We start from the raw sequence: 16,977 nt of genomic DNA on the forward strand, positions 1-16,977 counted from the left end.
CGCAAGAAAAATCACACAATGCCTATAAGGCAATAGAATGACTGATAAACAGAAGATCGCACTTTGATATCAGGAATAAGCTTCTGATATATAAGACACTCCTTAGATCCGTCACCCTACACGCGTCAACAGTGTGGAGCACAGCTAAGGAGTGCTATATAAAGAAGTTAAAAAATACCATCCTCCGGACAATCGTTAACGCCCCTTACCACGCGTGTAGCCGAAAAATCCAGGAGCAACTCGGAATCCCCACAATTAAAGAGGCAGCAAAGCACTTTTACAGACCGGGACAAGAACATGCCAGCATAACAATACAACAAATCCACGAGGTGGACGCTAACGTACATTACTCATTAAAGCACCCGAAAACACTAATCAGTGAGTGAAACACACCTGTATATACAATTTAAATAAGACTAGTATCAGACTGGACACCAGGAAAGCACATAACCTATTAGAATTAATTATAGATATTGTACCAAAATTATCATAACTTGCACGCTCTAAGAGCTTCGCGTTAAAATGGAATTAAGGACTCATTAGTCGGCAATTCTAAGCTTTTTATTCGCTTTCACTCATCAAGTGCAAGCAGTCGCAGCGCGAGGTTCAGGTTCGTGCGTTCAGTCGGAGGTTAGCTGCCGTTGTGAATACATCACGGTCAGTTGTATAAAATAACGAATTCATATCACAGACTCATAGCACACCGAGTTATTACTCACATTCCAAGTGTACCACTTTCTACTGGATACAATATATTATCCACAAAACCGTGCAGCCATTACATTAGTGACAGCCTACCGCCATTTTTTAAAATTTCTAATAAGTCTACGAACCACTCAAAACCGTGCAGCGATTACAATAGTGACAGCCTACAGCCATTTTAAATTTCTAATAAGTAAGTCTACGAACTACTCAAAACCGTGCAGCTCTTACAATAGTGACAGCCTACCGCTATTTTTAATTTCTAATAATTAAGTCTACGAACCACTAAAAACCGTGCAGTCATTACATTAGTGACAGCCTACCGCCACTTTTTAATTTCTAATAAGTAAGTCTACGAACAGCTCAAAACTGTACAGCCATTACATTAGTGACAGCCTACCGCCATTTTTAAAATTTCTAATAAGTCTACGAACCGCTGAAAACCCGTACAGCCCTTACAACAGTGACAGACTACCGCCATTTTTTAATTTCTAATACGTCTACGAACCGCTCAAAACCGTGCAGTCATTACATTAGTGACAGCCTACCACCATTTTTAATTTCTAATAAATAAGTCTACGAACCGCTAAAAACCGTGCAGTCATTACATTAGTAACAGCCTACCGCCATTTTTAATTTCTAATAAGTCTACGAACCGCTGAAAAACCGTGCATCCCTTACAATAGTGGCAGCCTACCGCCATTTTTATTTCTAATAAATAAGTCTACGAACCACTCAAAACCGTGCAACCCTTACAATAGTGACAGTCTACCGCCCTTTTTATTTCTAATAAGTAAGTCTACGAACCACTCAAAACCGTGCAGCCCTTACAATAGTGACAGCCTACCGCCATTTTAATTTCTAATAAGTAAGTCTACGAACCGCTCAAAACCGTGCAGCCATTACAATAGTGACAGCCTACCGCCATTTTTTAAATTTCTAATAAGTCTACGAACCGCTCAAAACCGTGCAGCCATTACATTAGTGACTACCTACCGCCATTTTAATTTCTAATAAGTAAGTCTACGAAACGCTGAAAAACCGTGCAGCCCTTACAATAGTGACAGCCTACCGCCATTTTTATTTCTAATAAGTAAGTCTACGAACCACTCAGAACCGTGCATCCCTTACAATAGTGACAGCCTACCGCAATTTTTTATTTCTAATAAGTAAGTCTACGAACCGCTGAAAAATCGTGCAGCCCTTAAAACAGCGACAGCCTACCGCCATTTTTAATTCTAATAAGTCTACGAACCACACAGAACCGTGCATCCCTTACAATAGTGACAGCCTACCGCAAATTTATTTCTAATAAGTCTACGAACCACTCAGAACCGTGCATCCCTTACAATAGTGACAGCCTTCCGCCATTTTTTATTTCTAATAAGTAAGTCTACGAACCACTCAGAACCGTGCATCCCTTACAACAGTGACAGCCTACCGCCATTTTTATTTCTAATAAGTAAGTCTACGAACCACACAGAACCGTGCATCCCTTACAATAGTGACAGCCTACCGCAAATTTATTTCTAATAAGTCTACGAACCACTCAGAACCGTGCAGCCATTACAATAGTGACAGTCTACCGCCATTTTTATTTTATTACTATAACATAAAGGAAGTTCATTGTCCGACTCCTTGGCTGAATGGTCAGCATTGAGGTCTTCGGCTCAGAGGGTCCCGGGTTCGATTCCAGGCCGGGTCGGAGATTTTAATCGCGTGTGATTAATTCTTCTGGGTGTTTGTGTTTATCCCAACACTTTCATCTTTATATCCAGACAACGCACTACACTACCATCCGCCACAGAAACACGCAACAGTGATTACATCCCTCCGTATAGGGTTGGCGTCAGGAAGGGCATCCGGCCATAAAACAGGGCCAAGTCCACATGTGCGACACATTTCGCACCCGGGACCCCACGGATGTGGGAAAAGTGGTAGTAGTAGTAATAGAAGAAGAAGAAACATAAAGGAAGTTCGATCAGGATCTTATCGGTCAGTTGAATGCTGGTGGCAATACGTGACTCACCTTCCTAAACCACGTTTGTCTAAAAGAACATGCCCGCTTAGCGGTTTATGACGAGTAGCGTAGAACAATCCTGTCTTAACTATGGTCACTAGTTCAAATAACTGAGTAACCATAACATCAATATTTCTTAATCATACCTCCCGACTTTCGATAGACAGCCCTAAATCTGGAAAAAAATGGACGCAGTTGTTCCTTCTGTAATGTTATAGAACCTTGTATCTCGGAGTGGGGAAAATGGGAGGCATCTGGGATGCAGCCGCAAAATCAGCGTCAGACTTCGTATACTTCGTCCTATGCTATGCAAAGCAAAGCAAAGCAAAGTCATCTCCTTACAGCCCATGAAGGCCCTTGGAGGGGTCGAAGGTAAAGGCTTCAATCATCCGTAACCTTGACACTAACAAGTGGGGTAGAGTGGTTAGCTCTATATCTGGCCGCTTTTTCTCCCCTAGCTTTAACTAACACTCATTTTTAGTGAAGGCTGAGTGAAACTTAGGGCCATGTGAACCTCCGGAAGTGGAAATCTCGTTTCTTAAATTTTACTCTTTAATATGCACTAGGCCAAATACTCACTTGAAGAAGAAGAAGAAGAAGAAGAAGAAGAAGAAGAAGAAGAAGAAGAATCCTGAGGAAAATTCTTGGTCCCCAAAAAATAGAAGATGGATATAGACTGAGGTCTCGCGAAGTGACAGAAGAGCTTTTCAACATTGCAGCAGACATCCGCAAAAGACGTCTGAAATTTTATGGGCACGTTGGCAGACTGCCGGCAAGTAGACTGACACACAAGATTCTCACCAACATAGAACTAAAAAATATTCCATGGATACTGGAAGTGAAGAAGGATCTGGAAAAAGCCCAGATGAACTCAACTGACACCGCGGACAGAAACCTCTACAGGAAAAAAATTAATGGATGGAAAGTGCAACCAGAGAACGAAGTGAAAAAGAAGACTGGAGCAAAGTGGACAGAAGAACGAAACAGGATCCACGGAGAAAGGATGAGAGCTGTTTGGCAACTCAGAAAACAGAATCGTTAGAGCTTTGCGTGATCCATTGGGTCCATACGCACATAATAATAATAATAATAATAATAATAATAATAATAATAATAATAATAATAATAATAATAATAATAATAATAATAATAATAATAATGGTGATATTGGCTTTGCGTCCCACTAACTTTTTCAGTTTTCGAAGGCGCCGAGGTACCGGAATTTAGTCCCGCGGGAACACTTTCAAATACCACCGGCCTGAGCGAAAATCGGGACTGCCGAATTGGGTTCACAAGGCCAGCTCCTCGACTGTCTGAGCCACTCAGCCTGCTTCAGATATTTTACATCACTTCCCATTTTATAACATCTGGCTCGGTGAGGAAAGCAACGGGAAAGTACCTCACTCCTCATTTCCCTAGTACGTCTCTTCAGTGGTTCCTAGGCCATCTATGACAGCTGATGGCGGAGCTGTTGAGGATCCAACCAGCCTTCGGGGTGAAGACTGAACATACATACATACACAATGTAATGCAGCTGAAGATGGCAAAAATAGGCCGAAACATGTTCTGATCACTAATTTTGTAATGTTTTTGCAATGTTAAATTGTAAATAAAATATAATTGTATTGACTAGGTGGACAACTAAACTTCTATAAATTGTCAATACGGAACCACAATAAAATTTATAACATCCGTGGAGGAAGTGTAACCGGGCGTAAGACACCGGGGTATGTGATAAGCGGGGAAAGAAGAGGTAGAAGAGGAATGTTGAAATAAGGTATGACTTTTAAAATGTCATTTACACTCATTCTGTTGCAGCCATTTAAAGAATTTTCAGAATTTTCAGAGCGTACTCAGCCATACTGTACTTACGTTACGGAAATATTGCAGTAGAGTTTCGCCAGAAAGTTGTAGAGCTTTACACAGAAGAAACCATAGCAGTGCGAGCAAATCTCTGACCACAGCTCTGTGATAATAAGCGAGGAACATGGATACACTGAGTTGACCAAACGACCACTGGAACAGTCCTTCCTGGATCAGCTCCAGGACCACGATCACTGCCACAAGCAGCAGCGTTGTGCGCTTGGGGGGCATGCGCAGACAGCGGCCAGTCACGTGACGGTAATGTCTCTGAAAATACAGTATAATAATAATAATAATAATAATAATAATAATAATAATAATAATAATAATAATAATAATAATAATAATAATAATAATAATAATAATGCACCAAATTGCCTTAGGCCATATGCTGGAAAAATATTTAATTAGATTCTGTGTATTATTATCATTATTATTATTATTATTATTATTATTATTATTATTATTATTACTATTATTATTATTATTATTATTATTATCCAATACAAGTAAACCCTATTTTCCAAAGTATTTTAGGGTTATAGTTGAAACATACAATTATAAATTAAATATTATAATGATAGTGATTTACAGAACCAGTTTACGAAGGATGCAATGAATGAAAATCAGGAAATGTTTGTAACAGCATTTCTGTATGAAAATATGGTATAGTGGTTGTGAAAGCTGAATATTACACCAGTTCAAATGTGAGACCAAATCAAATCTTGCTATTGTAAACACAGCACAATCAAATATTAAATAAACAACTGTTTGAGTAGACCCACAAGAACAAGAATAGTCATCATCATCATCATTATCATCATCTGTTTACCCTCGAGGTTCGGTTTTTCCCTCGGACTTAGCGAGGGATCCCACCTCTACCGCCTCAAGGGCAGTGTCCTGAAGCGTGAGACATTGGGTCGGGGGATGAAACTGGGGAGAATGACCAGTACCTCGCCCAGGCGGCCTCACCTGCTATGCTGAACAGGGGCTTTGTGGAGGGATGGGAAGATTGGAAGGGATAGACAAGGAAGAAGGAAGGAAGCGGCCGTGGCCTTAAGTTAGGTACCATCCCGGCATTTGCCTGGAGGAGAAGGAGGAAACCACGGAAAACCATTTCGAGGATGGCTGAGGTGAGAATCGAACCCACCTCTACTCATTTGACCTCCCGAGGCTGAGTCGACCCCGTTCAAGCCCTTGTACCACTTTTCAAAATTCGTAGCAGAGCCGGGAATCGAACCCGGACCTCCGGGGGTGGCAACTAATCACGCTAACCACTACACCACATGGGCGGACACAAGAATAGTCACCTGTCAAAATAATTTTAAAACGTTCGAAATATGATTTTAAATTTCCATGGCCTGACATAAATTGTGTTAACTCAAAATTTGGCATCGAAAGTTTGCACTGAAGTCGGTTGTACACTGTGGGAAAATATATTCTTCTAGTAACGGATCCATTTGAAGCAGAGGTCCAAAGGAGGTTCCATTGATTCAAGACATGCTCTTTGATTTGTCTTCTTGCATAGCATACGGGAGAACTGTCATACATGACTTCCCGATTTGATTGAGCAGCAACTTTTCCTAGTTGATCAGCTCTCTCATTTCCGATGGATCCAGTATGTGCGCGAATCCAGGAAATGCACTTTTGACGGTTTTGATGAGCTATAGTTCTTATAGCAACTGCTAACAGGTTCATATTATATTTGTTATCTATAGACTTCAACGCAGCTTGCGAGTCACTGAGTATTTGGACCCTTTTCTTGTTGTCATGACACCACTGTATTGCACATTTAACGGCTAGTAGTTCCGCCTAAAAGACCGATCAGCAGGAGAATAGTTTATGCTGCGCTGTAAAACTTCACTTTCGTTTTCATATACTACAAAATCACACCCAACAAGGTCCTTACCGTCATTGCTTGATGCACGAGAGCTATTAGTATAAATGATGCAGTTATAAGTGTCTATGCATTTGTTACGGAGAATCTTCTTGAACAATATTGGATGACCAGACTGTAAAAAGTGGCATTGTCGATGATAGGCTGAGGTGATGGCCTATTTATCTTAAGTAATGTCAGTTCGGCTAGTATTCTTTGTATTAATATAACATTCGATAGTTTTAGCGAGGACTGCTGTTTGGTCACAGCCCACCAACGTGGAAGATTTAAGCCACCTTAGGAGAGGTATAGCACGTTCTCTTGGGGGTTGTCAAACAATTATGCCATAAATACACTTAGCTAGATATTGCCTGGAACTTCCACTAGCCGCACGTAGGGAACAGTCGTTTACCACACCTTGAGAACATTCCTTGGAAATTTTCCAGGCTGCTGTGTTAGACAGAGAAACTTAAGATATATGTAAAGGACAGGAGATATCTCAAATCGTTGGAATTAGACGAATAAACCCCGTAGAAAAATGGCGCGTCCAATCAAATTGCTCCATTCTTAAGCGCCGAAATTCCTGCTGGGAATATTTTAATGTACCTCGTGAGTTTGTGAAAAATTTCACATTAATTGTGCTCCTAATAACTGTGTAAGTGCAGTCTCGAGTTCCTGTTAACACGGATAATCGAGAGTTTGTTGTATTTTGAAAATGAAGATGGTACCAATACAAGTGTGAATGGCGTTCAATATCGGACTATGCTGAGAATTTTGTGAGGGTCTACTGTGGAATTGCGTCCGGATATGTAGTTCCAGCAAGATGGAGCCACACAGCTTGTGGAACTATGGCGCTTTTAAGGGACATTTTCGGCGAAAAGCTCGTCTCCAAGTATTCGAGGTACACATGGCGGGCGCTTTCCCGAGATTTTCCGGCCCTTGGTTATTTTATATTTGGTTACTTGAAGGAAATAGTTTACGCGAATAAGCCCCGCACCATTCCTCAGCTGAAGAGTAACATCCGAGACGAAAATCGGGCCTTGCAGCCTGCAGTTCTTCAGACAGTAATCTCGTGTCCTCGCTAAGGTGGTGCAGCTCTTTTCAGGCACATCCCCAATGGAAGTGAGCTGCATGTACCACTTTTTAAGCACTCACCAGCCTTCCTATCATTTTCACATTTCTAGCAGTACCAGGATTCGAACCCGGGCCACCAAGGAGGCAGGTAATAGTGCTAACCATTGTGCTACGGAGGTGGACTTCGAACAGTTATGGAAAATGCCCTTGAACGAACCCGTGTATATGAAGAAGCAGAAGGCTGTCACTTAAGAACATGATCTTTCATACCTGATGGACTACAATCTCACAAGTCTGTACTTTCAAATGGAAAGCAAATACTAATTCCATTAAGTACTCATGCATCCCAATTGTCCAACTTATTGGCTGAATGGTCAGCGTTGAGGTGTTCGGTTCAGAGGGTCCCGGGTTCGATTGCCGGTCGGGTCGGGGATTTTAATCGCTTCTGATTAATTCTTCTGGCCCGGGGACTGGGTGTTTGTGTTTGTCCCAACATTTTCCTCTTCATACTCAGACAACAAACTACACTACCAGCCACCACAGAAACATGCAATAGTGATTGCATCCCTCAGTATAGGGTTGGCGTCAGGAAGTGCATCTAGCCGTAAAACAGGGCCAAATCCACAGGTGTGACACAGTTCCCACCCGCGACCCCACATGTCTGGGAAAAGCGGTAGAAAAAGAAAGAAGAACTCATGCATCGCCATTATTATTTTAAATAAGTGACCAACTTCTGCACCACACTGTAAAAGTTTAGTGTACCGGGCGAGTTGGCCGTGCGGTTAGGGGCGCGCAGCTGTGGGCTTGCATCCGGGAAATAGTAGGTTCGAACACCACTGTTGGCAGCCCTGAAGATGGTTTTCCATGATTTCCCAATTTCACAATAGGCAAATGCCAGGGGTGCCGGGCGAGTTGGCCGTGTGGTTAGGGGCGCGCAGCTGTGAGCTCGCATCCGGGAGATAGTGGTTTTGAACCCCACTGTCGGAAGCCCTAAAGATGGTTTTCGGTCGTCTCCCATTTTCACACCAGGCAAATGCTGGGGCTGTACCTTAATTAAGGCCACGGCCACTTCCTTTCCACTTCTAGACCTTTCCTCTCCCATCGTCGCCATAGAACATATCTAGGTCGGTGCGACGTAATGTGAAATTGTAAAAAAGTAAGTTTAGTGGAGAGTGAGTGAAGCAGGAATGGTGTTAGATTGAACTGAACTCCACTTACCTGAAAGTGAATCCAGTTTGACAGATATTCGCTTATTGCACCAGATTCTCTCCAATTACACACAGGGATACATAGAACCATGGAAAAGTTAATAATGACGACAAATCCACTTAAAGCGGCTTCTTGGTCCTCATCTTTGAGAGAGATGGATAAAATTCGCTCCGCGTGTGTCAGCCAGATCAGTGCCAGAACAGCTGTGTACAGTAGGCCGCAGTATAGCATAGAGAGTGATCTCACTCTGAACGTAACCTCACCTGAAGAAGAAAGAAACAAAGATTAATAATAATAATAATAATAATAATAATAATAATAATAATAATAATAATAATAGTGTATTGAGATGTTGTACCAACATACACACGAAGGAAGGTACAGTAAGTTCTACACCATGGTCTGATGAATCTTTTTGTTACTTTAGAGAGTTCGGTACCTGTGTTTGTTTGTTTGCTTGTTTGTTTGTTTGTTTGTTTGTTTGTTTGTTTGTTTGTTTGTAGGTGTACGAGTATATTTTTGAGGAAGAATCTATATATGTTTCTTTAGATACATGTATAAATGCCTCCAATCATTATATCCATTACCAGTGAGAGAAGTGCAGAATGTTTCGAGCTGTCACTGGAGACGAAAAAGTTTGAGTGGAGTTTTTAAATGAAGATCAAGTTTGAATTCAGGAGGACAAATTGGGGAAAATATTCGTTTATATGAAGAAGAAATAGGGACTGGAATAATTTATCAAGGAAAGATTTAGTAAATTCCCAGCTTTTTTGAAATTGTTTAAGAACTGGCTAGGTAAAGAAGAGTTACGGAATCTGCCACCAGGGCGACAGTCCCAAATGCAGATCAGTGGTGATTGATTGATTGATTGATTGATTGATTGATTGATTGATTGATTGATTGATTGATTGATTGATTGATTGATTGATATAGAAAGCAACTTGTATCTGAAACAAACCACAGACTCTGCTTCTTTATAGTACACTAACCATGATCGATCGATACGCAGTTTCCTTGTATATGATAATTTAATTAAAGTATTCGACCATTACAGCTGCGAAGAAAAAATATAATCTTTTTCTGTTTGTTTTTTTCAGGAGAACTCTCCTTACGATTTCCAGCCTTTCGGCGTCACTTTAAAGAAGTATTCCATTTTACTGGATCAGTTAATTTTTCTAGATCCCCACTTGCTTTTCTTTTCTGATCTTGAAAATTTTAAATCGGTTTCATTTTTGCCCTCGATATTACTGCGATCACGATGGGAAATACTTGCAACGAACCCCGAATCATTTGGATTCGATCTTTTCTTCCGCTCGTACTCGTATTACATCGACTGTTTCAGTTTTGAGGATTTTATGCAGAGACTCGCTTTGCTTCTGTATGTCGCATTCTTTTTTCTGACTTGCTTTTGCGATACTCGGCACCCGATAGTTTTTTCTTTTGTCGAATATAGCACAATGATAAAACATACACTTAAAAATGATTTGAATAAAACTTATTATTTTAAAACACTTGACCATCTCAATACACCACTGCGCGTATTCGTAATGCAGACAGTGTAACACTGGAAAGGATCACCCTATTCATATGTATATATGTTCAATCCTCAGGCCTAAGGCTGGTTGGATCCTCACAGCTCTAACATCAGCTGTCATAGATGGCCTAGGCATCACTGAAGAGGCGTACTAGGGAAATGAGGAGTGAGGTAGTTTCCCGATGCTTTCCTCATCGAGCCAGAAGTTGTTATTAGATATCAGTCTGCCAAACCCACTGAAATGTATGCACCAACCGACCTTATGGGCAATATTTTCACACCATTCATAGCAGGGACTGGCTGCATAAGGAATGGTGTTACTAACATCGCTCACACCTCAGTCACTTTCATATTGTCAAAGCCAAGGATAAGGCAGAGACAGATCAATGAAAGTTACAAAATTGCTCTGGCCTATACTAGAAGACATAGCGCACTATAAACACTGTCCAACCAGCAAAGGCATACAAGTCATACACTGTTTAACAAATAACTGAACCAAAGCTTTATGCTCTGCCTGAAAAAATACGCAAGAAAAACAATATACCTTTTCTTTGTCTCAGATCAAGTAAATGACGATGAAAACGAGGAAAACAATACAAGTTAGAAAACGGCATTGTAGTGATATCGACACATTTCAACACTACAATAAGACCTGAAATAAATAAGGCTCTAAGCGCCAAAGTTACACATTTTGAGATAGTGTGTGAAATACCGGTAGTATCTACACGCCAAGCCTAACAATGTATAAAAGGTTCGAACTGCCACGAATGATGGCGTAGTAACAATATCTATCAACAGATGGCCATGCTCTATGCTCCGCGCCAGTGCCTTCTGTATACTTTAAACTCATTTTTACCGGGCGAGTTGGCCGTGCGCGTAGAGGCGCGTGGCTGTGAGCTTGCATCCGGGAGATAGTAGGTTCGAATCCCACTATCGGCAGCCCTGAAGATGGTTTTCCGTGGTTTCCCATTTTCACACCAGGCAAATGCTGGGGCTGTACCTTAATTAAGGCCACGGTCGCTTCCTTCCAACTCCTAGGCCTTTCCGATCCCATCGTCGCCATAAGACCTATCTGTGTCGGTGCGACGTAAAGCCCCTAGCAAAAAAAACCCCTCATTTTTCTCAAAACTATTGTTTTGGCACTTAGAGCCTTCTTTATTTCAAGTCTTCATTATTGATGTCCGCATCCCGAGGTGATGCAGCTTTTCTTAGGCGCACCACCGATGGAAGTGAGCTGAGTAAACCTTTCTAATCACAATTTCCGGCTCCATGGCTACATGGTTAGAGTGGTGACCTTTGGTCCAAGGGATCTGGGTTCGGTCCCCACCAGGTTGTTGGGATTTTAACCTCCATTGGCTAATTCCGATGACTCGGGGCTGGGTGTTTGCGCCATCTTCAGCACTGCAATTCATCATAGACAGAGCCCCAACGCCACAGACGCGCAGGTCGCCTATAAGGTGTCAACTCGAAAGACCTGCACCAGGCATCTCTGGAGGCCACACGAAGATGGAGAAAGCTATTATTATTATTATTATTATTATTATTATTATTATTATTATTATTATTATTATTATTATTAACAATCTGCTTTACGTCGCACCGACACAGATAAGTCTTATGCTGACGGTGGGATAGGAGAGCGCCAGGAGAGGGAAGGAGGATACCGTGGCCTTAATTAGGGTAGGCTACAGGCCCGGCATTTGCCTGGTGTGAAAATGGGAAACGACGGAGCACTATCTTTAGGGCTGAAGACAGTGGGGTCCCAACCCACTATTTCCCGAATGCAAGTTGATAGCTACATGACCCAAACCACACGGCCACTTGCTCGGTTATTATTATTATTATTATTATTATTATTATTATTATTATTATTATTATTATTATTATTATTATTATTATTATTATTATTAAAGATTCGTTATGATTTCTACGCAAACGACTCATGTTCATCGGTATAGCCTGTCCAGTTAGCTGATAGCAAGCGAATTTCCTAATAACCTTTAGATGTGAAAGCTTAGTCAAAGACACAACAAAAGTCTGGTTTAAAAATATATTTCAATCTTGCGGTACTTTTTTCTCCCCCTAAATTTTTCCGCCTCGTGCAAATGTACGCGATGCACCGTTGGCAGAGCGTCCTTCTGGGTGAATCGAGCGCCTACTTCAAGAAGAATAGGAAAAATAGTCTATCCTGAGAAGGTAAACTCTCTTATCATAACAAAAGCCACTTTATGGTACACTGTTACTTTACATGTTATGAGTCTCATTAATATCAAATAATTTGTACAATCCAATTGTATGTCAGATCATTATGACTATGTCTCGTTCTACAAATAACCAACTTGTACTTTTTTAAGACAAACACTAGTATTCATTCCATGTACATATATTACTATGACAAGTTTATTATTGAATTTTAGTTTATTTAACCATCGCTTTATCCACAGACTAGATTTTTATGACTGTTTTGTCTTGCATTAAAGCATGTATTATACTTTAATGAGGAACCCAGTTCAGAGCCCTGACTTAGTTTTAGATAAAGTGTGGCTGAAGATGCTTACAAAGCTTAAGCGAAGCATATCCCATTTTAACATCTATGTAATATTTGTATCTTAAACTTAGAGATTGTAAAGTATTGGAATGGTGGCTTTTAATAAATTTGTTTGGAACTTTTGACACAGTTACTTACCAGAACTATTTCTTTGTAGAGGGAACAAACCATATAACATGAGACACAAGAAAACTGGTCGCATTTTAGTATGCAAAGTAACTTTTTCTTCTTTATGGATATTTGAATTAATGCGGTGCTTACGCTGTAATAGTCTCGATATAGTCTCATGATTTACTGTGAACCAAATGTCAGCAGGAAGGTCTGTTGCCTCAGAACCTACTGTTCGCTTATTCCTGTACATATGGGTAACTCTTGGAGTTGGTACCTGTACGAATAATGTAGTCAGTAATGATGTGGGGAGAGAAATGCAGCTTCAGCTTTACCTAAACTAAGATAGTTCTAAATCGAGTGTTTTCCATAACATTCTGATGACAGGTTAATAAATAATATTTTATTGGATTGTGAACTTCGAGCGATACAGACTTAACTTAAAACTTTGAAGGGTTAAACTTTCTAGTACCGTTTGGCCTTATGTATTCATCACAGATTGCTGTGATGAAAGTATGGAACAACAAACTGCCAACAACGATCGTTACGGTGTTAAAAAGTTTTTTGATAAGTTTGAATAACGAGAAAGTTTCCTAAAAGGTAATATTTTCGTTGGATTATTAGAATTACCGTAAAATGCTTCTATAATTTTGGGAGATGGGGTTCTACTATGGCAGATGGAGTTTGTAGATGGAATACTTGTTTTTCTAGTCTACACGTACATACATACATACATATATATTATCTGCGCACCTTTTCTGTATATATTTACATCCTAGTGCTGAATTGGTCGACCTCGGCAATCTTCGAGATTCGTACTGGCAACCTTTGAAACACAAACTATGAATCGCTTATGCATCACTGTGCGACATCTGCCGTACACATTACGTACTAGTACTGTTGTTATTTACACAGCAAAGCCCAACTATAGAATTCACTCTAGGAATAAGATTCGCATCGAGAAATGTTATATAATGTTATATATTGTGTGTGTGACACAGTTGTTGGCTTATGATAACAAAGGTTTAGCAAAATTCATATCGATCGCTCATATTATCGATTCAATTCTGATTTCATTTCCATTCAGTTGGCAGTACTACTGGTACCGCGAGAGCTCCCTCCTTACTCCTCACCCCGGACGGAAATATATCGATAAAAAGTGCGCAGATAATACATACATAAATACAGTCGAACATCGATATCTCGAACCTCCATTACTCGAATTTTCAGTATCTCGAAGTAACTTCAATTTCCCGGTCATTTGTTCTATTCTTCATGTATATTTATTTCTCTATTTCTCGAAGAAATCGTTTCCTCCCTTGAAACAAAAAAACACTCTATAACTTGAATTGTGTACAACATTGACTGTACAAGACAGCATATGTAGTTTGTGAGAACAGTTAACAAGTAAAGAAAGGGTTACAGTGATGCTGTAAGTTAATATTACGGGATCCGGAAAACAAACTTCTAGTGATCGGAAAATCGGCGAAGCCTAGTTGTTTTTCGGGTGTGAATTCATTACCGGTCATGTACGAAAGCAAACCCGGAAGCCGTGGTTGACAAGCTCCATTTACGAATCTTGGCTACGTGGTTTCGAACCTACATACAGAGTCAGTGTTTCTCACAGCAATACAAATGTTGATGACAAGTATGTGGAAGAAAAGAAAGTTAACAGTAAATGAAATGGCGTATGGCTTTTAGTGTCGGGAGTGTCCGAGGACATGTTGGCCTCGCCAGGTGCACATCTTTTGATTTGGCTCCCGTAGGCGACCTGCGTGTCGTGATGAGGATGAAATGATGATGAAGACGGCACATATGCCCAGTCCCCGTGCAAGAGAAATTAACCAATGATGGTTGAAATTCCCGACCCTGCCTGGAATCGAACCCGGGGCTCCTGTGACCAAAGGCCAGTACGCTAACCATTTAGCCATAGAGCCGGACAGTTAATAATAAAAACAGAAGAGACGAACTATTTTTTCCAAAGGTTTTAAGGGAGGTATGTTTCTTGTTTCACTACTGTATGTACTGTATTCTATCTTCTAAAAAGTTACTGTATGCAGTATAAGCCCGTAGATACATATGATTCAATTATGCGCTATATATGGTCATAAACGGTATTCCCTATATCTCGAAATTTCTATAACTCGAAATAAAATGTAGCTCCCGAGGTGATTCAAGATATCGGGGTTCTACTGTACATGCACACATACATACATTTTTATTATATCAGCGCCGTACTTTCTACTCATAAGCATCCCGCATACACCAATGAGGAATGGGAAGTCTAATAGCGGATTTTCACAGGGGTATTTCTGCCTCAGGTAGGTTACGTCAGAAAACGAAGAAATAACAACCGGACGGCCGCTCAGTGCATGTTTCTCATCACTATACCTCGGATTAGTAGGTGGTAATAAATTAGATTGCAAAGTAATTTGGTTTGTAGGAAGTGTCATGCAACCCATCGTACCACAATGTAGGAAGAGTAGCATGAATTCAAGGAGTTCTATAGGCTGTACCCCTAATATCTATGCAAATCTCATAGCATAACCGTTGTACAGTGTAGGGGACACTTGTTACTGGCTGGCATTCTAACCTATCAGTACCTAATAATCCGGACTCTACTCATCACTGCCTGCCTTATGCGCCCTCTTGCGTTAGTAAGCCTCGTTTTCGAACGCTCAGAAGTAGGCTGGTATTTGATACAGTAACACTTCATTTGCTGCCAACATATCGACAAAGCTGGTGTGTTCAGTAACAATGAATAGACAGACATAACTTTAATCTATGGAGAATGGGTTCGGAATGCAGCCGAAGATAGCAGACGGTATGCGTAGGAGTTTACAAATAATCGCCTACTTTCGATATACAATGGAACCTCGATATCTCGAATCACCTCAGGAACTTCGAGTTATCGAAATTTCGAGATATAGAGAATACTGTTTTTGAGCATGTGTAGCACATAATTGCATCATATTTATCTACGGGCTTATACTGAACACATTATTTTTAACAGTACTTAAACATTTACAAACAAACTCTATTTTACGGCATCACTTTAATTATAACACTTATTATAGTAACATTTTTCGAAGACCGGATACAGTACATACAGTAGTGAAACAAAAAACATACCTCCGTTAACATCTTTGAAAAAAATCCCTTAGTCTCGTCTGTTTCTTACGGTTAACCTTTCCTCCCTTCACGTTGAAACTTCTCGTCAATACCACGCAGCCAAGATTCGTAAATGGAGCTTGTCATCCGCGACTTCGTGGGTTGCTTTCTTACATGACCGGTAATTAATTCACACCCGAGAAACAGCAAGGCTTCGCCGATTTTCCGATCACTAGAAGTTTTAGTTTTTAGGCTCCCGTCATATTAGCTCCCAGCATTACTGTAACCCTTTCTTTACTTGTTAGCTGTTCCTCACAAACCAAAAATGCCGTATTGCACAGTTAATGTTGCATAAAATTCGAGTTACAGAGTATTTTTTGCTTCGAGGGAGGAAAGGTTCGCTTCAAGAAATTGAGAAATTCGTGTAACCGAATTTCGAGTAATAGAGAAATAAATACACGTGAAGAATAGAACGAACGGCCGGGAAATTGAAGTTACTTCGAGATACTGAAAATTCGAATAATGGAGGTTCGACTGTATACGTATTTCGCCGAACAGAGTTGCATTTAAGAGCTAATGGTTGGCTCAAGACACATACAAGCAACCCTTTAGTAGAGTGGAATGTATGTATATGTATAAATTAATGAGTTATTAAACTTTATTTTCTGCATCTTTGGTGGCGTATTTATAAATGCACCATATTACAGAACGTGTGTAGTAAAATGACTGTTTCACATCCGAAATAGAGCATGTTGTAGCGCGCCTTCGTAAACCACTGAATAGGCATCCCACTCATCACTAGTGCATGAGGGACACTTATATGCAGTAAGCACGGGCTGGAGAGCAACGTGGAGAGCGTTTAGTGTGTAAGCTTCTCTGAATTAACTGTGCTCTGTGCAACGCCACCACTGAAGCCTGTTTATCTACACTGC

At 40.5% G+C, this 16,977-nt stretch overlaps 1 protein-coding gene across 1 annotated transcript in view; it reads right to left on the reverse strand.

Annotated features, from left to right (window-relative positions):
* Positions 1 to 4,816, reverse strand: part of LOC136879332 (gustatory and odorant receptor 63a-like) — a 72,913-nt gene extending 68,097 nt beyond the window's left edge. Inside the window, exon 1 of the mRNA XM_067153149.2 lies at positions 4,595 to 4,816. Coding sequence (XP_067009250.2) covers positions 4,595 to 4,816 — 222 coding nt within the window. The remainder of the gene's footprint in view (positions 1 to 4,594) is intronic.
* Positions 4,817 to 16,977: the final 12,161 nt, after the last annotated feature.

The sequence above is a fragment of the Anabrus simplex genome, chromosome 8, assembly GCF_040414725.1.
Source record: "Anabrus simplex isolate iqAnaSimp1 chromosome 8, ASM4041472v1, whole genome shotgun sequence".
Taxonomy (NCBI): Eukaryota; Metazoa; Arthropoda; class Insecta; order Orthoptera; family Tettigoniidae; genus Anabrus; species Anabrus simplex.